At 38.7% G+C, this 27,559-nt stretch overlaps 1 protein-coding gene across 2 annotated transcripts in view; it reads left to right on the top strand.

The window, feature by feature from the left end:
- The first annotated feature begins 1,741 nt into the window (after nucleotides 1-1,741).
- LOC106604166 (protocadherin-11 X-linked) overlaps nucleotides 1,742-27,559 on the top strand; it is a 228,462-nt gene continuing 202,644 nt past the window's right edge. For both annotated transcript variants that reach the window (XM_014198585.3, XM_014198587.3), the window contains exons 1-2: nucleotides 1,742-2,482; nucleotides 17,481-18,068. In XM_014198585.3, coding sequence (XP_014054060.1) covers nucleotides 17,529-18,068 — 540 coding nt within the window. In that variant the 5' untranslated portion in view covers nucleotides 1,742-2,482; nucleotides 17,481-17,528. The remainder of the gene's footprint in view (nucleotides 2,483-17,480; nucleotides 18,069-27,559) is intronic.

Here is a 27,559-nt window from a genome sequence, read left to right as displayed (position 1 = left end):
TATTGGAGCCAGGTTAGTGTAGTGCCCCATCTTTCTCAGGTGGTTATTGGAGCCAGGTTAGTGTAGTGCCCCATCTTTCTCAGGTGGTTATTGGAGCCAGGCTAGTGTAGTGCCCCATCTTTCTCAGGTGGTTATTGGAGCCAGGTTAGTGTAGTGCCCCATCTTTCTCCGGTGGTTATTGGAGCCAGGCTAGTGTAGTGCCCCCTCTTTCTCAGGTGGTTATTGGAGCCAGGTTAGTGTAGTGCCCCATCTTTCTCAGGTGGTTATTGGAGCCAGGCTAGGTTAGTGTAGTGCCCCATCTTTCTCAGGTGGTTATTGGAGCCAGGTTAGGTTAGTGCCCCATCTTTCTCAGGTGGTTATTGGAGCCAGGCCAGGTTAGTGCAGTGCCCCATCTTTCTCAGGTGGTTATTGGAGCTAGGTTAGTGTAGTGCCCCATCTTTCTCAGGTGGTTATTGGAGCCAGACCAGGTTAGTGTAGTGCCCCATCTTTCTCAGGTGGTTATTGGAGCCAGGCTAGTGTAGTGCCCCATCTTTCTCAGGTGGTTATTGGAGCCAGGCTAGTGTAGTGCCCCATCTTTCTCAGGTGGTTATTGGAGCCAGGTTAGTGTAGTGCCCCATCTTTCTCAGGTGGTTATTGGAGCCAGGCCAGGTTAGTGCAGTGCCCCATCTTTCTCAGGTGGTTATTGGAGCCAGGCTAGTGTAGTGCCCCATCTTTCTCAGGTGGTTATTGGAGCCAGGCTAGTGTAGTGCCCCATCTTTCTCAGGTGGTTATTGGAGCCAGGTTAGTGTAGTGCCCCATCTTTCTCAGGTGGTTATTGGAGCCAGGTTAGTGTAGTGCCCCATCTTTCTCAGGTGGTTATTGGAGCCAGGTTAGTGTAGTGCCCCATCTTTCTCAGGTGGTTATTGGAGCCAGGCTAGTGTAGTGCCCCATCTTTCTCAGGTGGTTATTGGAGACAGGCTAGTGTAGTGCCCCATCTTTCTCAGGTGGTTATTGGAGCCAGGCCAGGCTAGTGTAGTGCCCCATCTTTCTCAGGTGGTTATTGGAGCCAGGTTAGTGTAGTGCCCCATCTTTCTCAGGTGGTTATTGGAGCCAGGTTAGTGTAGTGCCCCATCTTTCTCAGGTGGTTATTGGAGCCAGGTTAGTGTAGTGCCCCATCTTTCTCAGGTGGTTATTGGAGCCAGGCTAGTGTAGTGCCCCATCTTTCTCAGGCGGTTGCCAAATCATTAAAGTCAAATCAAATCGTATTTGTCACATGCACCGAACAGGTGTAGACCTTACAGTGAAATGCTTACTTACAAACCCTTAACTAACAATGCAGTTCAAGAAAAATACGTTTTAGGTAATAAATAGATAAGTAAGAAATAAAACATAAAAAATAATTAAAGAGCTGCAGTAAAATAACAGCAGCTGGGCTATGTACAGGGGGGTACCGGTACAGAGTCAATGCGCGGGAGTCAATGCGCGGGAGTTAAGGCTAAGCTAGTGCAGTCCCCCCTCTTTCCCAGGCAGTTATTGGAGCCAGACTACAGCAGAGCCGATGCATCTTGTGGTGTTTGTAGTGGTCAACACTAGACTCGACATCCAGCTAAAACTCAATGCATGGAGCTCCTCTTTGCAGTGCAGCTTTAAGAGGATTGGAGAGGATGGGATCTGTAATATGTATTGTAGGCTCCTCCTCTCACAGTGATGTCAGTCGGAGGCAGAGAGGTGGGCAGTACTAAGGGTCCGGGTTCATGCAATACTACTGAGACAACTAGGCACAGCTTAGCACACTGATACAGCATAACGTCTATTTCAGCCCCGCTGTAAGTGATACTGCACTAAGGAACACTCATCAAACTCCGTTGGGGGACAGAACACCACCCAGGCTTCAGCCCATTTATGTGTTCTTTTTTTTGTTGCTGAATAATAACCTTTAAAAAAAATAAACAGTGCAGACAGAACTGAAGTTTTCAGTCATCGTACCAAACTGTTTCATTTTTGTGCGCTCTTGGATGGAAGTTTATGCGCTTGTTAAAACGCTGTTACACATGCTCAATGAAACGGTCTTCCATACAAGCGATTTGCACCATTTGTTGCAAGAGAGAGCATTTTAAAAACACACGCAGGCTAGGGCTATTTCATGTAAATCAAGTGACTTGGACCATCAGCATCTCTCCTGCCGCCCGCGATTGAACCACAGTTAACCCAAGATATCTGAAGAGGAATTACATAGGCTCTTTGAGTTACACAAATATTCTGCAATCAATGCTTTTGCCTCCTGCATGTGGACCATAGACTTTTTAGGACATGGATCACTTGCTGTAGTGGATAACCTTATTGATGTGTGTTTTGTTTGATTCCCGCTACCGAAGAGGATCTTTTTTTTCTCCACTTTTCCACTTCAGTGTAATTCTATGGCACTTCTTCTTCTAAAGCACTGATGTCGCTACGTGACGGGAATTGCGATTGATTTTCCATATTCTGTTTCAAGGGATAGAAGGTAAACATTACTATCATCACTAGTGTACTAGTAACATAATTCATTTCTAATATTAGCTTATTTCATTCTGAATACAATCCTACAAGTTTTCACGGTATCATGTCATATGGAAATAATAGGTACGTTTAAAAGGAAATTATTCAACCTATAGAGGAAAATAATTTTATGATGATGGTCAAATATAGGAATCCAAATTGACCATCAATTTACGCAAACTGTAGGCTATATGGCTACGGACCGGATGCCACATCGCAGTTGATTCGCGTCGCTCAGTAACAGGGTTACATGTCTGGAAACATAAAATGTTATCAAACAACTTCTAGATAAAAATCACAATAATCGCATTCAGCGTTAAACGAGACCCCCATTGAGTCATTGTTTTTTTACGCATCGGATTTGGTCAGTCACAACATCCACCGTGCAACAAAAAAAACATTCCGCTCGTTATAGTAAAGGTCTTTATAGTTATGATCACGACACGTTTGAAAACATTTATACTGTATTTTTCTTCCTGTAGGGTATTATTGAATAGACAGTTCAACCATAGCTGTCGCATGACCGTTATTGTCGGTCATGAGTTATTCAATCTGTGCGTGGCCAACATTGGTCTACTTTTTTCAAATTCGTCTTTAAGTAGGCTGTGTAAACTAGGCTACTGCATACTTTTCGGCAGGTGAGTTTTTCCCTGCACGTTTAATGAGCAGGTTAGCAGAGCGGTCAATAGCTGGCACAGCCACAAAGTCATAAAAACCTGATTTTATACCTGATCTTAACCACACTGCTAACCCTAATGACGGTTAATGAGTATCATAATTAAAGCGGACCTCCCTGGTCAAATTGCATTATGGATAATGCACACAGTGACTGGAATGCAGCGTTTACCTTTTCAACTTCAGGGGCATTATCCCCTGAAAAGCATGGTCATTAGGACTATTATTTGATATATACGGACTGATTAATGCTCTTGAGTAAAACATATGCTGTACAGTAAACACAGTACCCACACGCTCCATGCTCGAAAGGGACACGCACTAGGCTATCCATGCTCAATGTATTGAGGGGATTCACATGGGCAAAATAATCACTACCGTATATAGCCTCTAAATTTTACATAGCAGGCGATGTCATACTGTTATTGTAGAGGACGATTTTTATTTATAAAAAAAAATAAATAAGCGTAGGCCTAGTCCTTGTTTGAGCAAATGGAGGCTATTCACGTTTTATTCACAGCATGTTATCCAAGATTGATTGCTTAATGATTTTCTGACTTAGATGACATGTCTGAATTTACGCTTAGAAAGATGTGTTGAGTCTTCTAAGCTTTTCTGATAATTGATATGGATCGCAGTGTAGGCTAACAGAGATTTTGATAAAGCTTTAGTTCTTAGATCTACACCTTAATCATCATAACAGGTCTACAGTCTCTTAGTTTTGCATTCATTCAAATGTACACCGTTGCTTAGTTGTCCTGTCCTTAGTTGTGGTAATTAACTATTGCTTAGTTGAATGATAAACTATTCTTCAATGGTAGTTAAGTATGACAACTGAGTGTTTGACTTGGATGTGTAATTTTGACTGTGACTGGTGTTGCTTCTTACAAGTCCACAAATTCATAAGTAGCTGGTTTTATATTGTTTCATGGTTTTATAGCTGTTGAAGCTATATCAACAGTGTCCAAAACAATATCTGAGACTTCAGTTGCAAGCTTCAAAATGTGGTTGTGAATGGTCCTTCCTTTTCCTCTTATCGCAGTTATTATATGATATTATTATTATATTTTTATTATTTTATTATTATCATATATATTATATTATTATTTTCATATATATTATATGATATTATTATTATTATCATATATATTATATTATATTATTATCATATATATTATATTATATTATTATCATATATATTACATTATATTATTATTATTATCATATATATTATATTATATTATTATTATCATATATATTACATTATATTATTATTATCATATATATTATATTATATTATTATCATATATATTATATTATAATTATCAAATATATTATATCATATTATTATTATCATATTTATTATATTATAGTATTATTATCATATGTACTATATTATTATTGCCATATGTAATATACTATATTATTGTTATCATATATATTATATTATATGATTATTATCATATGTACTACATCATATTATTATTATCATATATTATATTATTATTATCAAATGTACTATATTATATTGTTATTATCATATATATTATATTATATTATTATTGTCATATATATTATATTATTATCAAATGTACTATATTATATTGTTATTATCATATATATTATATTATTATTATCGTATATATTAATTATTATTGTCATATATTATATTATTATTATCATATATATTATATTATATTATTATTATCATATGCACTATATTATATTATTATTATCATATGCACTATATTATATTATTATTATCATATATATTATATTATATTATTATTATCATATATATTAAATTATATATATATATATTTTTATATGACTATTATTAGTAGTAGTTATATCATTATTATTATTATTATTATTAATAATAATATTATTAATAATCCTGCTAACAGTCACTTTCTCCTAATATCTTAATATGTACCTGAAATACTCCAGTATCCCTGCACATTGTACATGTGGTATTGGCACTGTGCTTGTCTTTATTATATGTTTCATTTGTATTAGTTATGCTATTTTGATATTGATTACTGCGCTGTTGGGTAGAGCATGCAAGTTAAGCATTTCACTGTACTTGTGCATGTGACAAATGCAACTTTAACTATAATTCTATTTGAATTTAAATCACGTCTATATTTCTTCAGTAGCCTAACTTCCACAATGATTTAGAACGATAAACATAATTTGAACATACATGTCTCATAGGACATGGCCACCATCAAACACAAACACAATCATGGGTATCAATTATGTGTATTTTATTGTGAACAGTATCGTCTTCATCAACTATTTGGCTAACACAACAAACACGTCTCGTTTCATCCTGCTGTGCTAAACTACTTTTTTTTCCTCCAAATGCATAGTTGTTAAAAAACTGGTTACCAAGCCAATGGTTTCTCGAGAATGATTGCTATTCCCTTTCGTAGAAAAATTACAATAATATACTGAACTAATTCTATTCACTACTCTCCATAGCTACCAAACAAACTTGTGTTTGTGACAAAATAAAAATTGATTTCAAGGGTTGTTTGACAAACCAATCAAAAGTTTGAATAAAGCAAATGTTATCAAAAATATAAAAATTGTACACTTTAGCATTAGATGTTCAAATGATCCTGATCTTTATTTTGTCGCTGGTAGTGTTCCATGTGTAATTAACTAACATGTTTCTTCACTGCCCTCTAGAGGTACTCAGAGTATTATCAGATGAACTGACACACGATGTGAAGGATTTTCATGCCAATTTTATGTGAAGTTATCACCTCTGTGTTGGTCATTCTTAGTGATGTTTCTGTGGAATATCTTGACGTTTGCTTTCTCATATTAAAAACAGAAATTATTTTGATTATTATCTCATCGTGTTGACATTTCTAAGCAGAAAATAATGCAACTGCACAAAAGCTAAAAAAATATTCTCATAACTTTGAAATTTTTGATTTATTTTACCTCGGGACTGATATATGATTGATGCATTTACTGTACATTGGGACTAAATTAGATTTTTTAACAAATTTGACTGAAGAATTAAGACATATTGACAATGTATTAGTCTTATCTGAGCTAAAATGTCAAAAAGACAATACGATTTAGCTATTTTTAAAACGGTTCATTCTTATCAGCAGGAATCTCCTCTGCCCCAGCTCTGAAGACCACAGTCATTACTCAGTGATGAGAAATCTACCATTATTCCTCTTGTGACAACTAGATAAGGAAACTTCTAGGCTGTAGATCTTTTAAAGGGAGACTGAATAGATCTTGACAATAAACCTGTCTGTCTGTCAGTCTGTCGAAGATCCATGGAACCAAGAGATAGAGACTGGGGTTACCAAGATTGTGTCGCTTTGCAAGTCCAGCTTGCAAGGCTTTGAGAAATCTATCTTTATGTATATCCATGGACACCCAAATCACAGTTTTTGAGGATAGAGAAGTTTGTTGCCGCTACTCCATTTCTGGAGTGACTCCATCAATCTTCCGTTTAAGATGCCAGATAAATACATTCTTTGGGAAGGTGAAGGTGTTCCCCCCCCCCCCCCCCCCCTCTCTCCTCTGCCACAGCTCAGTCTGATAATACTACCCTGCCCGACTGGCCTGTCCATCATATTGTCATGTAAAGTAATCCAGGAGACGTCTGCTACTTGCCTCTCCCGTTCAGCTCTGTCTCCAGAGAGAGGAGAGAAACGTTGCCTAGGGCTCAAAATAGCTCTTTCTGGAGCCTAGTGAAATGTTAGCATGGAAAGATGTTCTGCTTGATTGACACTTAAACTTCAGTTTTTTTTTTCTTCATTATTCATTCATTCATTATTTCCCCAATTCTTCGTTGTCAAACTGTTCTTTTTTGAAACTGTCAAAGTTGTAGCTCATTGCTCAATCCCATTAGATCCAATGTATAGTTTTGAAGATGGTGTTATTTGGAGAAAGATCTGAGCATAACATGGCTAAATGACCCTTCTTTCTCTCTAGGAAAGGTGTAAACTTCAAAGATAAGCAAATCACAACCGCATGCAGTGTTTTCATTTATATGACTGTTTTTATACACGTATCTGTGCTGCTGAGAGTAACCTTCACATAGATGGATGTCATGTAGATACTGTCAGCAATGTTTTTGTAACCCAACAGGCTTATAATGCGTCTAAACCTGACCCTATAATGAGTCTAAACCTGACCCTATAATGAGTCTAACCCTGACCCTATAATGAGTCTAACCCTAACCCTATAATGAGTCTAAACCTGACCCTATAATGAGTCTAACCCTGACCCTATAATGAGTCTAACCCTGACCCTATAATGAGTCTAACCCTGACCCTATAATGAGTCTAAACCTGACCCTATAATGAGTCTAACCCTGACCCTATAATGAGTCTAACCCTAACCCTATAATGAGTCTAAACCTGACCCTATAATGAGTCTAACCCTGACCCTATAATGAGTCTAACCCTGACCCTATAATGAGTCTAACCCTGACCCTATAATGAGTCTAACCCTGACCCTATAATGAGTCTAAACCTGACCCTATAATGAGTCTAACCCTGACCCTATAATGAGTCTAAACCTGACCCTATAATGAGTCTAACCCTGACCCTATAATGAGTCTAACCCTGACCCTATAATGAGTCTAAACCTGACCCTATAATGAGTCTAAACCTGACCCTATAATGAGTCTAAACCTGACCCTATAATGAGTCTAACCCTGACCCTATAATGAGTCTAACCCTGACCCTATAATGAGTCTAAACCTGACCCTATAATTAGTCTAAACCTGACCCTATAATGAGTCTAACCCTGACCCTATAATGAGTCTAAACCTGACCCTATAATGAGTCTAACCCTGACCCTATAATGAGTCTAAACCTGACCCTATAATGAGTCTAACCCTGACCCTATAATGAGTCTAACCCTGACCCTATAATGAGTCTAAACCTGACCCTATAATGAGTCTAACCCTGACCCTATAATGAGTCTAACCCTGACCCTATAATGAGTCTAACCCCGACCCTATAAGAGTCTAACCCCAACCCTATAATGAGTCTAAGCCTAACCCTATATTGAGTCTGAGCCCAACCCTATAATGAGTCTAAGCCCAACCCTATAATGAGACTAACCCTATAATGAGCCAAACACCAAACCTATAATGAGGCTAACCCTATAATGAGTATAACCCCAACCCTATAATGAGTCTAACCCTATAATGAGTATAACCCCAACCCTATAATGAGTCTAACCCTATAATGAGTCTAAACCTATAATGAGTCTAACCCTAACCCTATAATGAGTCGAACCCTACAATGAGTCTAACCCTAAACCTATAATGAGTCTATCCCTATAATGAGTCTAACACTAACCCTATAATGAGTCTATCCCTATAATGAGTCTAACCCTGACCCTATAATGAGTCTAAGCCTGACCCTATAATGAGTCTAACCCTGACCCTATAATGAGTCTAAACCTGACCCTATAATGAGTCAAAACCTGACCCTATAATGAGTCTAAACCTGACCCTATAATGAGTCTAACCCTGACCCTATAATGAGTCTAACCCTGACCCTATAATGAGTCTAAACCTGACCCTATAATGAGTCTAAACCTGACCCTATAATGAGTCTAACCCTGACCCTATAATGAGTCTAAACCTGACCCTATAATGAGTCTAACCCCGACCCTATAATGAGTCTAAACCTGACCCTATAATGAGTCTAACCCTGACCCTATAATGAGTCTAACCCTGACCCTATAATGAGTCTAACCCTGACCCTATAATGAGTCTAACCCTGACCCTATAATGAGTCTAAACCTGACCCTATAATGAGTCTAAACCTGACCCTATAATGAGTCTAACCCTGACCCTATAATGAGTCTAACCCTGACCCTATAATGAGTCTAACCCCGACCCTATAATGAGTCTAACCCCAACCCTATAATGAGTCTAAGCCTAACCCTATATTGAGTCTGAGCCCAACCCTATAATGAGTCTAAGCCCAACCCTATAATGAGACTAACCCTATAATGAGCCAAACACCAAACCTATAATGAGGCTAACCCTATAATGAGTATAACCCCAACCCTATAATGAGTCTAACCCTATAATGAGTATAACCCCAACCCTATAATGAGTCTAACCCTATAATGAGTCTAAACCTATAATGAGTCTAACCCTAACCCTATAATGAGTCGAACCCTACAATGAGTCTAACCCTAAACCTATAATGAGTCTATCCCTATAATGAGTCTAACACTAACCCTATAATGAGTCTATCCCTATAATGAGTCTAACCCTGACCCTATAATGAGTCTAAGCCTGACCCTATAATGAGTCTAACCCTGACCCTATAATGAGTCTAAACCTGACCCTATAATGAGTCAAAACCTGACCCTATAATGAGTCTAAACCTGACCCTATAATGAGTCTAACCCTGACCCTATAATGAGTCTAACCCTGACCCTATAATGAGTCTAAACCTGACCCTATAATGAGTCTAAACCTGACCCTATAATGAGTCTAAACCTGACCCTATAATGAGTCTAACCCTGACCCTATAATGAGTCTAAACCTGACCCTATAATGAGTCTAACCCCGACCCTATAATGAGTCTAAACCTGACCCTATAATGAGTCTAACCCTGACCCTATAATGAGTCTAACCCTGACCCTATAATGAGTCTAACCCTGACCCTATAATGAGTCTAACCCTGACCCTATAATGAGTCTAAACCTGACCCTATAATGAGTCTAAACCTGACCCTATAATGAGTCTAACCCTGACCCTATAATGAGTCTAACCCTGACCCTATAATGAGTCTAACCCCGACCCTATAATGAGTCTAACCCCAACCCTATAATGAGTCTAAGCCTAACCCTATATTGAGTCTGAGCCCAACCCTATAATGAGTCTAAGCCCAACCCTATAATGAGACTAACCCTATAATGAGCCAAACACCAAACCTATAATGAGGCTAACCCTATAATGAGTATAACCCCAACCCTATAATGAGTCTAACCCTATAATGAGTATAACCCCAACCCTATAATGAGTCTAACCCTATAATGAGTCTAAACCTATAATGAGTCTAACCCTAACCCTATAATGAGTCGAACCCTACAATGAGTCTAACCCTTAACCTATAATGAGTCTATCCCTATAATGAGTCTAACACTAACCCTATAATGATCTATCCCTATAATGAGTCTAACCCTGACCCTATAATGAGTCTAAGCCTGACCCTAGAATGACCCCAACCCTATAATGAGTCTAACCCTATAATGAGTATAACCCCAACCCTATAATGAGTCTAACCCTATAATGAGTCTAACCCTATAATGAGTCTAAACCTATAATGAGTCTAACCCTAACCCTATAATGAGTCGAACCCTACAATGAGTCTAACCCTATAATGAGTCTATCCCTATAATGAGTCTAACACTAACCCTATAATGAGTCTATCCCTATAATGAGTCTAACCCTGACCCTATAATGAGTCTAAGCCTGACCCTAGAATGAGTCTATCCCTATAATGAGTCTAACCCTAACCCTATAATGAGTCTATCCCTATAATGAGTCTAACACTATAGTGAGTCTAACCATAAACCTATAATGAGTCTATTCCTATAATGAGTCTAACCCTATAATGATTTTAACCCTAACCCTATAATGAGTCTAACCCTATAATGAGTCTAACCCTATAATGAGTGTATCCCTATAATGAGTCTAACCCTATTATGAGTCTAACCCTGACCCTATAATGAGTCTAACCCTTACCCTATAATGAGTCTATCCCTATAATGAGTCTAACATATAATGAGTCTAACACTATCCCTATAATGAGTTTAACCCTATAATGAGTCTAACCCTTACCCTATAATGAGTCTATTTCTATAATGAGTTTAACCCTATAATGAGATTAACCCTGACCCTATAATGAGTCTATCCTTATAATGAGTCTAACCCTATGACGAGTTTAACCCTGACCCTATAATGAGTCTAACACTGACCCTATAATGAGTCTAACCCTATAATGAGTCTAACCCAACCCTATAATGAGTCTATCACTATAATGAGTCTAAGCCTGACCCTAAAATGAGTCTAACCCTAACCCTATAATGAGTCTATCCCTATAATGAGTCTAACCCTGACCCTATAATGAGTCTAACCCTTACCCTATAATGAGTCTAACCCTTACCCTATAATGAGTCTATCCCTATAATGAGTTTAACCCTGACCCTATAATAAGTCTAACACTGACCCTATAATGAGTCTATTCTTATAATGAGTCTAACCCTATGACGAGTTTAACCCTGACCCTATAATGAGTCTAACACTGACCCTATAATGAGTCTAACCCTAACCCTATAATGAGTCTATCTCTATAATGAGTCTAAGCCTGATCCTAAAATGAGTCTAACCCCCACCCAATAATGAGTCTAACACTATAATGAGTCTAACCATGTAATGAGTCTAAGCCTGACCCTATAATGAGTCTAACCCTAACCCTATAATGAGTCTAACCCCAACCCTATAATGAGTCAATCCCTATAATGATTCTAATGCTCTAATGAGTGTAAAACTGACCCTATAATGAGTCTATCCCTATAATGAGTCTAACCCTATAATGAGTCTAATACTACAACGAGTCCAACCCTATAATGAGTCTAATCCTATAATAGTCTAACCCTTTAATGAGTCTAACCCTATAATGAGTCTAATCCTATAATGAGTCTAATCCTATAATGAGTCTAACCCTATAATGAGTCTAATCCTACAATGAGTCTAATACTACAACGAGTCCAACCCTATAATGACTCTAATCCTATAATGACTAGAAACCTATAATGAGTCTAACCCTATAATGAGTCTAACCCTTTAATGAGTCTAATCCTATAATGAGTCTAACCCTATAATGAGTCTAATCCTATAATGAGTCTAATTCTATAATGAGTAGAAACCTATAATGAGTCTAACCCTATAATGAGTCTAACCCTATAATGAGTCTAACCCTATAATGAGTCTAATCCTATAATGAGTCTAATCCTATAATGAGTCTAATCCTATAATGAGTCTAACCGTAACCCTATAATGAGTCTAACCCTATAATGAGTCTATCCCTATAATGAGTCTAAACCTATAATGAGTCTAACTCTATAATGAGTCTAACCCTATAGTGAGTCTAACCCTAACCCTATAATGAGTCTAACCCTATAATGAGTTTAACCCTAACCCTATAATGAGTCTAACTCTATAATGAGTCCAGACCTATAATGAGTCTAACCCTATAATGAGTCTAGTATAAGGATTCTAACCCTAACCCTATAATGAGTCCAACCCTATAATGAGTCTAACCCTATAATGAGTCTAGTATAAGGATTCTAACCCTAACCCTATAATGAGTCTAACCCTATAATGAGTCTAGTATAAGGATTCTAACCCTAACCCTATAATGAGTCTCGCCTGAGTTCTTCATTATGACAGTGATAGAAAGACAGTCAGGTAAGATCATAGGATAGAACAATAGAAAATCTTGCCTTTCTGGCTGATTCCCTACGAGTTTGATTAAATCCTTCAAATATTGTAGTAATTTGTTTTACTTTAGGGATGCTGTTATGACAGTTAGATGGTACCACCATCTCAATGTAAAATGTCCTCTATTGTAAAGTTTTCATACGGTAGTCAAAGATGAATTCTCAAGACAGTGTACTAGCTCTGTTCCTATGTACTGTAGATAGAAGATGTGGAGTTCCACAGAACGCTTCTCAACACAGCTGTGCATAATCTCTGTGATGGATATTCAAATAACGGCGCTGGGAGGGGAAATGAAAGGTAGATTGGTTAGGAGGTAATAAAGAGAGTATCAATGTGGTGTAGGAGTCTACATCTCCTATAAGGCTTATGGAAAATGCTCAGAGATCAGATGGATAGGCCTGGAATGCAGCAAGACGTAAATAACAAATTCATATGTTAGTGATTGGATGTAAGTTGATGGAACGATGTAAAAATAACGTTGAAAAGCAAAGCGTTATTGAAGACATCTATGTTTAACCCCAGTGTATTACAGCTGTGGTGTTATGTATTATTTCTTTTAAGATGTCTTCCAAGGTTTGACATTAAAAAGGGGTCATGAATTCTCCTATTTTTTCACCTTTATTTTGAAGTCATACCAAGACTAAGATCTGTTTTACAGATGAGACCTGCATGAATACGTCAAACACATACAATACACAACATTACAGACATATTTATCAACATAGAGGTCTCCGATCATGACTCTCTGTAAGTTGTTTCACATAAAGGGTGCAACAAAAACTAAAATAAGCTTCACCCAACTCTGTGGAAACTGAAGGGGCATCCAGTGTTATTCAAGCCTGAGACTGGGTTTGGCAATTTGTAAGTCTAAATTGATAGATACATAGGAAGTTTCTGCATCAGTGCTTTGTAGATCAACACAAGACAATGCTGCTCTCTCCTTACATATAAAGAGGCCCAACCCACTTTTTGACACAAAACACAATGGTGAGTTCTATAACCATCACCAGTAAAAAACCTAAGGGCACAATGGTGAGTTCTAGAACCATCACATGTAATTAACCTAAGGGAACAATGGCGAGTTATAGAACCATCACCAGTAATAAACCTAAGGGAACAGTGGTGAGTTCTACAACCATCACCAGTAATAAACCTAAGGGAACAATGGTGAGTTCTAGAATCATCACCAGTAATAAACCTAAGGGCACAATGGTGAGTTCTAGAACCATCACCAGTAATAAACCTAAGGGAACAATGGTGAGTTCTAGAATCATCACCAGTAATAAACCTAAGGGCACAATGGTGAGTTCTAGAACCATCACCAGTAATAAACCTAAGGGAACAATGGTGAGTTCTAGAACCATCACCAGTAATAAACCTAAGGGAACAATGGTGAGTTCTAGAATCATCACCAGTAATAAACCTAAGGGCACAATGGTGAGTTCTAGAACCATCACCAGTAATAAACCTAAGGGAACAATGGTGAGTTCTAGAATCATCACCAGTAATAAACCTAAGGGCACAATGGTGAGTTCTAGAACCATCACCAGTAATAAACCTAAGGGAACAATGGTGAGTTCTAGAATCATCACCAGTAATAAACCTAAGGGCACAATGGTGAGTTCTAGAACCATCACCAGTAATAAACCTAAGGGAACAATGGTGAGTTCTAGAATCATCACCAGTAATAAACCTAAGGGCACAATGGTGAGTTCTAGAACCATCACCAGTAATAAACCTAAGGGAACAATGGTGAGTTCTAGAATCATCACCAGTAATAAACCTAAGGGCACAATGGTGAGTTCTAGAACCATCACCAGTAATAAACCTAAGGGAACAATGGTGAGTTCTAGATCCATCACCAGTAATAAACCTAAGGTAACAATGGTGAGTTCTAGAATCATCACCAGCAATAAACCTAAGGGCACAATGGTGAGTTCTAGAATCATCACCAGTAATAAACCTAAGGGCACAATGGAAAACATAATCTAGTGGTTTAAGTGTAGATGCTGCTGCACGCATATAGATAATATCCCCAGAATCTAAAATAGACATAAAAGTGTCTTGGACAATTTCCTTCCTATTAACTAAAGTAAGACATGCTTTGTTTCTGTAAAAGAAACCAACCTTGAACTTCAACTTCTTCACCAGCTCAGTGACATGGTTTTCAAATGACAGTTTGTCATCAAGGAATATACTAATATATTTCTAGGAAGGAACTAGCTCAATTTGTGTACCGTTCGAACTAGTCATTACAAATGCATTTAAATCTGGGTTATGGGACCTAGAAAAAAAGTATTCATGTTGTTTTGTTTACATTTAGCACTAGCTTTAGATCCAACAGTGACCTCTGCAGTGCTATAACAATCAAACTTCAAATGTGAAAAGGCTTGGCCCACCGAAGGAGCAATTGAATACAGCCCTGTATCATCTGCATACACATTTATATAAAACATTTTTTTTTACAGTATTATCAATGTTATTTATTTAGATTGTAAACAGTAGTGGGCCGAGGATCGAACCTTGGGGCACCCCTTTATGTAACTCAAGGAACTCCTATTTGACCCCATCCACCTTGATGACCTGAGTTCTGTCATTGAGATAATTATGAAACCGTCGACATGCATCTGTACCCAACCCTATGGAGGACAGTTTATTAATCAGAATAACATGGTCTACAGTATCAGAAGCTTTTGACAAGGCTACAAACATGGCAGTACAATTCATTCTATCATCTAAGGCGACTGCAATATAATTTACAACAAGCACGGTAGCCATAGTGGTGCTATGTTTAGGTCTGAATCCAGATTGATTCATTTTAAGAACCACATTTACAGATAGATAGTAACATAGCTGTTTGTTGACCAATGATAATAGTATTTTTGCAAGACAAGGGATCCTGGAAATGGGTCAAAAAAATGTAAGATCATTACTATCCCTTATGGAGTGGTAGAAAACTTTCCACAATTTTGGAATATTTCTTGATACTAAAGTTAAATGAAAAATGTTTCTTACTGAGGCAGCAATGAGGGGTGATGCATACCTAAGCAGAGACGGGTCTTCATGATAAATCTTAAAATGCATCACAACTGCATGGTAATGCATTAATTAAACAGACTTTAATAAGTCTCCGTTGGTCCAGGTCTCCCTTGTAAAAGAGACCTGAAATTAAATAAAAAGTATAGCGTTACCGTAAATTCTAATCCTAATAACCTGAAAGTTGTTCTTGCTATAAGAAGCAGAGCAACTGCCATCATATCTCCATGCTCCCTTTTTGGATGGCCTAGTTTGGTTTTGGCAATAGGGACCTTTACCCTCCAGGCAGGTTTTAGCACACAAAGCCCATGATAGAATTGGTGGAACTATCTACCAAGTAAACTGGCATCAAATAAGAAAACACTGATTTATGAATACTGTCAGATGGTGCTGAAAACCATAGGGTGTTTTTCTTTTTACTATTGACTATTTACTAATTCACCATGGGCTTAATGATAGAGAGAGAGAGAGAGATCAGACAGAGCACTTCTTTTCTATCTAATAGCAATACATGTAGCATGTTAGAGAAAACTCCATTAACTAACGTTAATGATTTCATTGTGTGATTATATTCTATGATAATACAATTCTATCCTAATGTGAGACATGGTGGCTTTCGTAATGCGTCAATTAATTATTATGCAGAACATGGTGTTTTCATATGGCAGGGTATTCACAGAATCGTTCAAATTCCGTTTTTTTTTTTTTTTTCATTTTCTTTTCTTCAGATACTTAACAAATGAGACTCTTAAGTTAATTTGCTGTTAAAATTAGCAATGTATTTCTAATCTATGGTTCTGCATTAAAATGAAGGTTATTGCACACGCATTAACACCTATCCACCACACTGGAAGATGGATGTAGTCTGCATCCTAAATAGTACCATAGCCCTTATATAGTACACATATATAGTACACATATATAGTACTTTAGACCAGGGCCAAAATCTTAGTCGGTTTCCCATGTTTCCTGCTCGTAACGATCTGACTGATTCCTAAAATGCATATCTTTCAAACTCGATGACAACGCAAGGTCAACTCACGTACCAAACGTAATGCCTCACACTAGCTAAACTCATCAAAAAACATTCATAGAAGTTTGTGTATCGACTACGCCAATGATGATCTCCTCTGATTCACGCACACACACACACACACACACACACACACACACACACACACACACACACACACACACACACACACACACACACACACACACACACACACACACACACACACACACACCCTCCCTGCGATGAAAATATGAATTGGTTGATCACTGCAATGTAACGGATTGATGGAATACGGCAACTAATAACCTATTCGTGTCTGTGTGTTCAACGGGGTGTCATCAAAGGTTAATTGTGTAAAATGTCTGTTAATTTGCTCTCAAAGATATTGGAGGGATGCAGGCTCAGAGCTAGTTAGGTTGATAGGTCAAGTTCAACCCTCTCCATAAGGGAGAATCATACTAATTACAGTCAGAATACATGGGTCTGCATTTGGAATGAAACCCTCTTCCCTAAATAGTGCACTATTTTTGATCATAGAGCTCTGGTCAAAAAGTAGTGCACTGTACAGGGAATAGGGTGCCAAAAAGTAGTGCGCTATACAGCGAATAGGGTGCCCTTTTCAGATTTAACCTGTGTGTCATGTAACTTTTGCGGAGACATGACTCTCTCTCTTTCCCTCTCTCTGTCTCTCTCCCTCTCTCTCGCTCTCTACCCCAGTGACAGAGTTGCAGCCTTAAGAAAAAAATACTTCCACCCTCTCTGATTATGGACTTAGCAGGTCAGGCTCATGTGCTGGTGGTGTTACTCACCTGCCTGGTCTTCCTGTCCTGGGCCCAAGAGAAGGACTACACGGTGAGGGAGGAGCAGCCCGAGAATGTCCGCATCGGGAACCTGCGGAAGGACTTGGACCTGAACCTTGACCCTGACTTCAAGCTGTCCTCACCACTGCAGTTCAAGCCCGTCTACAAAACGGGCGATGTGCCTTTGGTGAGGGTAGAGGCCAACACTGGGGAGATCTTCACCACGGCTCATCGCATCGACCGAGAGAAGCTCTGCTCAGGAGTATTCAACGAGAAGCGCTGCTTCTACGAGATTGAAGTAGCCGTTCTGCCTGACGAGATCTTCCGTCTGGTTAAGATCCGGTTCCTGATTGAGGACATCAATGACAACGCTCCACTCTTCCAGTCCACCGTAATAAACATCTCCATCCCAGAGAACACTGCCATCAACACCCGGTACCCCGTGCCCTCTGCATTTGACCCAGATGTGGGGATCAATGGGATCCAACACTATGAACTTGTCAAGGTGAGCTCACACTTCTCTCTATCAGTATCGAGTGACTGTCACTGCTTGTGTGCTTGACATGAAGATCAATAGTTTGTATTCTTAAGAATTGTTTGTTTTCATCCTTATTTGTTTGAAAAACAGTTACACAAATTGTTAACACCAGAAGATTGTCAATTGTGGCATTTAACGCTATCTTAAACCATTTGAAATATTCCAGAAAAGACAGGGTAGTTGTATTAGGTACTAACTCGCTACATACAGCACCACCCCTCCCAGTATCACTGCTGTTCACCTGCATTTAGTTGAACCTATAAGGCTGTGTGTTAGTAGAGCTGTTCTTTGTAGTTAGACTTTATGAGCCACGTTTCCACGCTTAAATCAGAACAGAGCCTTAGGCCACCATGTAACCACCATGCTTTCTTTGAAAAGGCTTTCTGTTATTATGTGTAGCAAGTGAAAAGCAAGATGTAGTTTTGCTATAAACCGTAACAACAAAAATCCCTCTAGGAAATTGCAGACGCAGCATAATATTCCTCCAATTTCCGGGAAAAAGGTTAAATGTCGGGAATATTGTAGATTTTTGCCTAGAAAAGGACCGTACTGTATTATGCTAATAAGTGCCTCATGCAGAACCCACCGTTATTTTTATCATCTAATTGATGTTCTATTAAATCGCAGCGCAATATTCTCAGTTGCCTTAATGAAGTCGGCCTAAAACCAGAAAGTAGGATAATGTCATGCATTCTCCATTCATAGTCTAGACAATTCTCAATACATCGTGGAGGAAGATGAATATTGCAGATTATCTGAGGCCTGCTTGTGAATTCTAATTCTTACATTTTTGAGAGGAGATATAGCACACCATTTGCTATGCGGAGGGGGCACTAAACACACGTAAAGGCAGTAGCAGATAGTCTTCTATAACAAGCATCTACATGAAAAGGTTGCGTTGGAAAGGTTGTCTCATCTCGGTGACATGGTGATGTTTTTAGGAGCTCGATGTGAGATGATAATGAGACAAGTCACAGGTTGTCTCATATTACGCTTGCTTTGTGTGAAAATTAACAGTTTCCTTGCTGTTCATGTCTGACTTGATTACCAATTTGCATTTTGAATTAGTTATTTCTGTGCCAAAGCCTCCCCCGCTGAAATGTCCTGAATTGTTCATGCCTGGAAAATGACCAGCCAAATGTTTGGCACATAGCAACGATGATCTCCAGTCATTCCCATCACCCTTTCATGACTATTATCTCCTCTCATGTATATTATTGCTGTCTCATATCCTTGCCTCATTCTTTTTTTTGTTGATTTTATATTTCCTATCCTTGCTTTTTTTCCCCTCTCGTTTATTTAAATTCAGTTCCATATCTTATCTTCCTTGGGGAAATATGTCTGTTTTGTATTTTCTATCCATCCTTTTCATTCAAAAGAGGTTTTCTGAAAAGCAGTCCATAAACATAAATACAACATACAACAGAATACAACAGAGGAACAGTACCCATGAGGACATTAATTCAAGTGAACTTTAGAAGTGCACTATACAGTCTTACAGTACAGGGCATAGTTTAGTTCTTTAGGGGTTTGTGCAAGCATTCCTAGAATAGCTGCTGGTCTTTAATCCACCCCGTGGACTATCTTTGTATGGTCCTCAGAGATTTGTGTGTGGAGCTCCATACAGAATAATAGTTTACTACCATAGTGCTCCTGTTTTGTCCCTGACATCAAGATGAAACTGCTACCATTGTGTGTCATCATAGTGCTCCTGTTTTGTCCCTGACATCAAGCTGAAACTGCTACGCCTGTGTGTCATCATAGTGCTCCTGTTTTGTCCCTGACATCAAGATGAAACTGCTACCATTGTGTGTCATCATAGTGCTCCTGTTTTGTCCCTGACATCAAGCTGAAACTGCTACGCCTGTGTGTCATCACAGTGCTCCTGTTTTGTCCCTGACATCAAGCTGAAACTGCTACCCCTGTGTGTCATCACAGTAGGCCTGTTCTGTCCCCTCAGCTAACAGACATATACTGTAGGCTAGCTGATATTAGAAAGGACAGATGAGATATGACAGCCACCTTAATTCAAAACCAGGTTGCCTCTGTCTTTTCATATGGAGGGCTAATACACAATACCATCCCATATAGTCTGTTTGATATCACACATAATGGTCAGTAACCCTTTACTTGAAAGTGGTATAGGCCTAAATAAGGCATCCATAACACCTTTATGAAACCAGTAGTGCCACCTTAATAATGAGTGTAGCAGTATCATCCATGGCAACCTTTTAATTATGGGATTCTAAAATGGAATGTTTACCGTTAGCATTGCGAGTGCTGGTACCGCTACGTCGTCTTGGAATGACGCAAAGGTGTTCTCAGAACATGTCCAAGGTCAGGGGAAAGTAATACCATGCATGGATGCAGGAATCTCTTCCATTAGGAACAGATTTTATCACTTAAAGCGTACCTCTTTACAGGTTCCTCCTCAGACCCTGACTGTGTCGCAAACGGCACCCTATTTCGTATAGGTTTCCGGTCAAAAGTAGTGCACTATATAGGGAATAGGGTGCCATTTGAGACGTTGACCGTGTGAGGCAGGTCAGGCTCAAGGGGTATTGATTTTGGTTGTTTTGGGTTCTACACTTCTCCAAATGTTATTTTTTTTCTCCAAGAATTTTAAAGAGATTTGCACCACACTGCAGGAAACCGAATCCTTCCTATTTTGAGGGATTTTCAGTGTGTCTTAACAGCATTTGTTGTGGGTGGGCATTGTCGGGATCACCTTGTGTAGATCAATATCTTGCAATATGAGAGCCAGATAAACTCGGTGTTGAAAGAAAGAGGAAGTCTTTATTTTGGTGTGTGGATTTGGAGCAACAACTCTTCTTTGTTTAAAAATGTATACATCTAACTTGTTTGCCTGGCTATTATGAGCAGATGGTTCTGCCTGTCATAGAAAACAAAGAGAAATGTTGAAAATGTGTAACGCCAGAGTTCATTTATACTGTATGTTCATTTACAGATGCCAGTTATGCCGTAATACTGCAATAGATTCAACATGTTGGAGCGCTCTCTTCAAATCATTCAAATTGGCATTTCATAATTGATTAATGTTCTTCGTTAGATGCTGCTTGCTGCAGAATGGACAATTAAACAAAGAGCTCAGCTAGCTAACTGCCTGTGTTCAGCTAACTGCCTGTGTTCAGCTCACTGCCTGTGTTCAGCTCACTGTCAAGCGCTTCCTGTTTTCATTTGTTTCTGATTTTAACACATTATCTTCCGCCAGAGGTTGACAAGAGGAAACAAACCAATTCTGTGCTGGTTTTGTCTAAGTGATATGCATCAGATCATGGCCGGTGGCAAGGGAGACTTCCATCAGTATTGTATAAAAGGGATGTTATAGCCATTGATAAATAGCCTAGCCCGTCGGCCCATCCACCACCATTAGCATAGCTATGAAAGGCTGATATATTCAAAGCACCATCCCAGTCTCCTCTAGATTTAATCAGGTCATCAACATGATTCATCCCAGTCTCCTCTAGATTTAATCACATCATCAACATGATTCAATCCCAGTCTCCTCTAGATTTAATCAGGGCATCAACATGATTCAATCCCAGCCTCCTCTAGATTTAATCAGGGGCATCAACATGATTCAATCCCAGTCTCCTCTAGATTTAATCAGGGCATCAACATGATTCAATCCCCAGTCTCCTTCTAGATTTAATCACATCATCAACATGATTCAATCCCAGTCTCCTCTAGATTTAATCACATCATCAACATGATTCAATCCCAGTCTCCTCTAGATTTAATTAGGTAATCAACATGATTCAATCCCAGCCTCCTCTAGATTTAATCACATCATCAACATGATTCAATCCCAGTCTCCTCTAGATTTAATTAGGTCATCAACATGATTCAATCCCAGTCTCCTCTAGATTTAATAGGTCATCAATGATTCAATCCCAGCCTCCTCTAGATTTAATCACATCATCAACATGATTCAATCCCAGTCTCCTCTAAACTTAATCAGGTCACCAACTTGATTCAAAGATGCATCAGATGACAATCTGAAACATTGAAAGAGTCTGCAGTGAGGCGATTTCAGTCAGCCGCCCCCAATATCAGCCAACTGCGGATCTACATCATTGTTTGCTACTGAGATGGAACTTTGATTGTTGTGATTGGACGACTAACATCATTAGACGACTAATATCATTGGACGACTAATATTATTGGACGACTAATATCATTGGCCGACTAATATCATTGGACGACTAATATTATTGGCCGACTAATATCATTGGCCGACCAATATCATTGGACGACTAATATCATTGTACGACTAACATCATTGGACGACTAATATCATTGGACGACTAATATCATTGGACGACTAATATCATTGGCTGACTAATATCATTGACCGACTAATATCATTGGACGACTAACATCATTGGACGACTAATATCATTGGACGACTAATATCATTGGCGACTAATATCATTGGACGACTAATATCGTTGGACGACTAATATCGTTGGACGACTAATATCATTGGACGACTAATATCATTGGACGACTAATATCATTGGACGACTGATATCATTGGACGACTAACATCATTGGACGACTAATATCATTGGACGACTAATATCATTGGACGACTAATATTATTGGCCGACTAATATTATTGGACGACTAATATCATTGGAAGACTGATATAATTGGAATACTAACATCACTAGCAAGATGTTATATATCTACATAAATGTTTCATTTATAGATCTCTACACATACACTATATACAAAAGTATGTTGACACCCCTTCAAATTAGTCGATTCGGCTTGTTCAACCACACCCATTTATGACAGGGGTATAAAATTGAGCACACAGCCATGCATTCTCCATAGACAAACATTGGCAGTAGAATGGCCTTACTGAAGAGCTCAGTGATTTTCAACGTGGCACTGTCATTGGACGCCACCTTTCAAACAAGTCAGTTAGGCAAATTTCTGCCCTGCTAGACCTGCCCCGGTCAACTGTAAGTGCTGTTATTGTGAAGTGTAAATGTCTAGGAGCAACAACGACTCAGCTGCGAAGTGATAGGTCACACAAGCTCACAGAACAGGACCGCTGAGTGCTGAAGCGTGTAGAGCGTAAAAATGTTCTGTCCTTGGTTACAACACTCACTACTGAGTTCCAAACTACCTCTGGAAGCAACGTCAGCACAAGAACTGTTCGCTGGTAGCTTCATGAAATGGGTTACCATGGCCGAGCAGCCACACACAAGCCTAAGATCACCATGCGCAATGCCAAGCGTCAGCTGGAGTGGTGTAAAGCTTGCCTCCATTGGACTCTGGAGAAGTGGAAATGCGTTTTCTGGAGTGATGAATCATGCTTCACCATCTGGCAGTCCAATGTACGAATCTGGGTTTGGCGGCTGTCAGGAGAACGCTACCTACCCCTATGCATAGTGACAGCTGTAAAGTTTTGTGGAGGAGGAATCCTGGTCTGGTGCTGTTTTTCATGGTTTGGGCTTGGTCCCTTAGTTCCAGTGAAGGGAAATCTTAACCCACCTCCATACAATAACATTCTAGAAGATTCTGTGCTTCCAACTTTGTGGCAACAGTTTGGGGAAGGCCCTTTCCTGTTTCAGCATGACAGTGCCCCCATGCACAAAGCGAGGTCCATACAGAAATGGTTTGTCGAGATTGGTGTGGAAGAACTTGACTGGTCTGCACCGAGCCCTGATCTCAACCCCATTGAACACCTTTGGGATGAATTGGAACAATGACTGCGAGCCAAGCCTAATTGCCCAACATCAGTGCCCGATCTCACTAATGCTCTTGTGGCTGGATGCAAGCAAGTCCCCGCAGTGATGCTCCAACATCTAGTGGAAATCCTTCCCAGAAGGGCTGTTATAGCAGCAAAGGGGGGACCAATTCCATATTAATGCCCATTTTGGAAGGAGATGTTCAACGTGCAGGTGTCCACATACTTTTTGGCTTGTTGTATATATCTTGTCAAAAGCGCAACGTGATTGCAAAAGAGACAGGTTGTAGTGTCTGACTGAAAAACGGGACAAATCAACATTTTTTTTGTAAATGATTGGTGTTTGAATTTATTGATATAAAGCGGGACATGGTTGTTTGGTTGCGGGATATGGGACAAATGGCCAAAATACGGGACATGTGGTCACCCTATGAATTGAAGAGGGCAGTCCATGAGTGCTGACCGAAGGATATCAAGGATCTGGAAAGTGTCTATGGAAGAATGGTCTCCATCCTAATGTGTTCTCCAGTCCCATAAATCATTATAGAAAAACGCTCAGTGCCTTCATCCTTGCAAGGGGAGGGTATACAAAGTATTGAAAACATGGGTGGCAAATATATTTACACCTAGATTTTGGGGAAAAAAATAAACATTACTTGTTAAACAAAATCTCTTTCTCTTAGCAATTGTATTAGTATAAGAAATATGTATTTATTATTTTATTTTGCGAGCAATTTATCTCAGCACTGGTATTATTTAGGGTATTTTTTGCTAATCTTTATCTGGGATGTCAATAATTATGGAGGCGACTCTAGATATATGGTCCCTATAGACATGTGATCTACAGTGGTAGATGAATACTTCATCACCATGGTTTAGGAGTCCAGTTTGGGTGAAGCTGAAGTACCTGCTTTCTTTTAAACTGTACAGTTTTGTATTTTATTTAAAGGTTATTGTCACTGCACCTTAGGGCCCAGTGATTCATATTCTTAACCTTTTCTACTGTAAGTTTGCCTGCCCTAAATGTTATCACAATCCAACAGCCTAATTTGAATTCACTGAAGTAAAAATAAACAGCCATTATGGATAGTTAGTTATAGCTCTCTGAAACTGATTGAAATACTCTAAATGTGTGAAAATGAGACAGAGGTGGGGAATAATCAGTCTCGCTCGTAAATCATCTTTAGGAGTACCTATGACATTGACTGGATGGAAGCACAGTGCCAAAGTCCCAGATACTAAAGTCTATACTAAGATTTAACAACCATATTGTATGAAGGGCCAATATGTTATGATTCACTGTATTGCAGTTGTAAAATCACTCCTATGAATTTCATCGAAAAGTCGTAGTACAGTTATTTTATTGTCAGCTTGGTCAATGGTCAAATCGTTACTCACTAAACGAATGTGTAGTTCATAGTAACTACTACTTCATGTTAAAAAAAATCACTCAATTAATATACATCTTATACTAGAACTCATCTTCTACCAGAACTCATCTTCTACCAGAACTCATCTTCTGCTAGAACTCATCTTCTGCTAGAACTCATCTTCTGCTAGAACTCATCTTCTACAGAACTCATCTTCTACTAGAACTCATCTTCTACAGAACTCATCTTCTACTAGAACTCATCTTCTGCTAGAACTCATCTTCTACAGAACTCATCTTCTACTAGAACTCATCTTCTACTAGAACTCATCTTCTACAGAACTCATCTTCTACTAGAACTCATCTTCTGCTAGAACTCATCTTCGTCAGAACTCATCTTATACTAGAACTCATCTTCTACCAGAACTCGTCTTCTACCAGAACTCATCTTCTGCTAGAACTCATCTTCTACTAGAACTCATCTTCTGCTAGAACTCATCTTCTGCTAGAACTCATCTTCTACAGAACTCATGTTCTACTAGAACTCATGTTCTACTAGAACTCATCTTCTACTAGAACTCATCTTCTTCCAGAACTCATCTTCTACTAGAACTCATCTTCTACTAGAACTCATCTTCTTCCAGAACTCATCTTCTACTAGAACTCATCTTCTTCTAGAACTCATCTTCTACTAGAACTCATCTTCTTCCAGAACTCATCTTCTACTAGAACTCATCTTCTACTAGAACTCATCTTCTTCTAGAACTCATCTTCTACTAGAACTCATCTTCTTCTAGAACTCATCTTCTTCTAGAACTAATCTTCTACTAGAACTCATCTTCTACTAGAACTCATCTTCTTCCAGAACTCATCTTCTACTAGAACTCATCTTCTTCTAGAACTCATCTTCTTCTAGAACTCATCTACTAGAACTCATCTTCTTCTAGAACTCATCTTCTTCTAGAACTCATCTTCTGCTAGAACTCATCTTCTGCTAGAACTCATCTTCTTCTAGAATGCATCTTCTACTAGAACTCATCTTCTACTAGAACTCATCTTCTAGAGAACTCATCTTCTGCTAGAACTCATCTTCTTCTAGAACTCATCTTCTTCTAGAACTCATCTTCTGCTAGAACTCATCTTCTGCTAGAACTCATCTTCTTCTAGAAACCATCTTCTACTAGAATTTATCTTCTACTAGAACTCATCTTCTACAGAACTAATCTGCTAGAGAACTCATCTTCTACTAGAACTCATCTTCTACAGAACTCATCTCCTTCTAGAACTCATCTTCAGCAGAACTCATCTTCTACTAGAACTCATCTTCTTCTAGAACTCATCTTCTACTAGAACTCATCTTCTACTTGAACTCATCTTCTACTAGAACTCATCTTCTACTAGAACTCATCTTCTACTAGAACTCATCTTCTACTAGAACTCATCTTCTACTAGAACTCATCTTCTACTAGAACTCATCTTCTTCTAGAACTCATCTTCTACTAGAACTCATCTTCTACTAGAACTCATCTTCTTCTAGAACTCATCTTCTACTAGAACTCATCTTCTTCTAGAACTCATCTTCTTCTAGAACTCATCTTCTACTAGAACTCATCTTCTACTAGAACTCATCTTCTTCCAGAACTCATCTTCTACTAGAACTCATCTTCTACTAGAACTCATCTTCTTCTAGAACTCATCTACTAGAACTCATCTTCTTCTAGAACTCATCTTCTTCTAGAACTCATCTTCTGCTAGAACTCATCTTCTGCTAGAACTCATCTTCTTCTAGAATGTATCTTCTACTAGAACTCATCTTCTACTAGAACTCATCTTCTAGCAGAACTCATCTTCTACTAGAACTCATCTTCTACTAGAACTCATCTTCTTCAAGAACTCATCTTCTTCGAGAACTCATCTTCTACTAGAACTCATCTTCTTCTAGAACTCATCTTCTTCTAGAACTCATCTTCTGCTAGAACTCATCTTCTGCTAGAACTCATCTTCTTCTAGAACTCATCTTCTACTAGAATTTATCTTCTACTAGAACTCATCTTCTACAGAACTAATCTTCTAGAGAACTCATCTTCTACTAGAACTCATCTTCTACAGAACTCATCTCCTTCTAGAACTCATCTTCAGCAGAACTCATCTTCTACTTGAACTCATCTTCTACTAGAACTCATCTTCTACTAGAACTCATCTTCTACTAGAACTCATCTTCTACTAGAACTCATCTTCTACTAGAACTCATCTTCTTCTAGAACTCATCTTCTACTAGAACTCATCTTCTACTAGAACTCATCTTCTACTAGAACTCATCTTCTACTAGAACTCATCTTCTACTAGAACTCATCTTCTTCTAGA

The sequence above is a fragment of the Salmo salar genome, chromosome 05, assembly GCF_965601325.2.
Source record: "Salmo salar chromosome 05, fSalSal1, whole genome shotgun sequence".
NCBI classification, from domain to species: Eukaryota; Metazoa; Chordata; class Actinopteri; order Salmoniformes; family Salmonidae; genus Salmo; species Salmo salar.
Note: the sequence above shows the minus strand (reverse complement) of the source record. Positions and strands in the feature narration are given on the sequence as shown.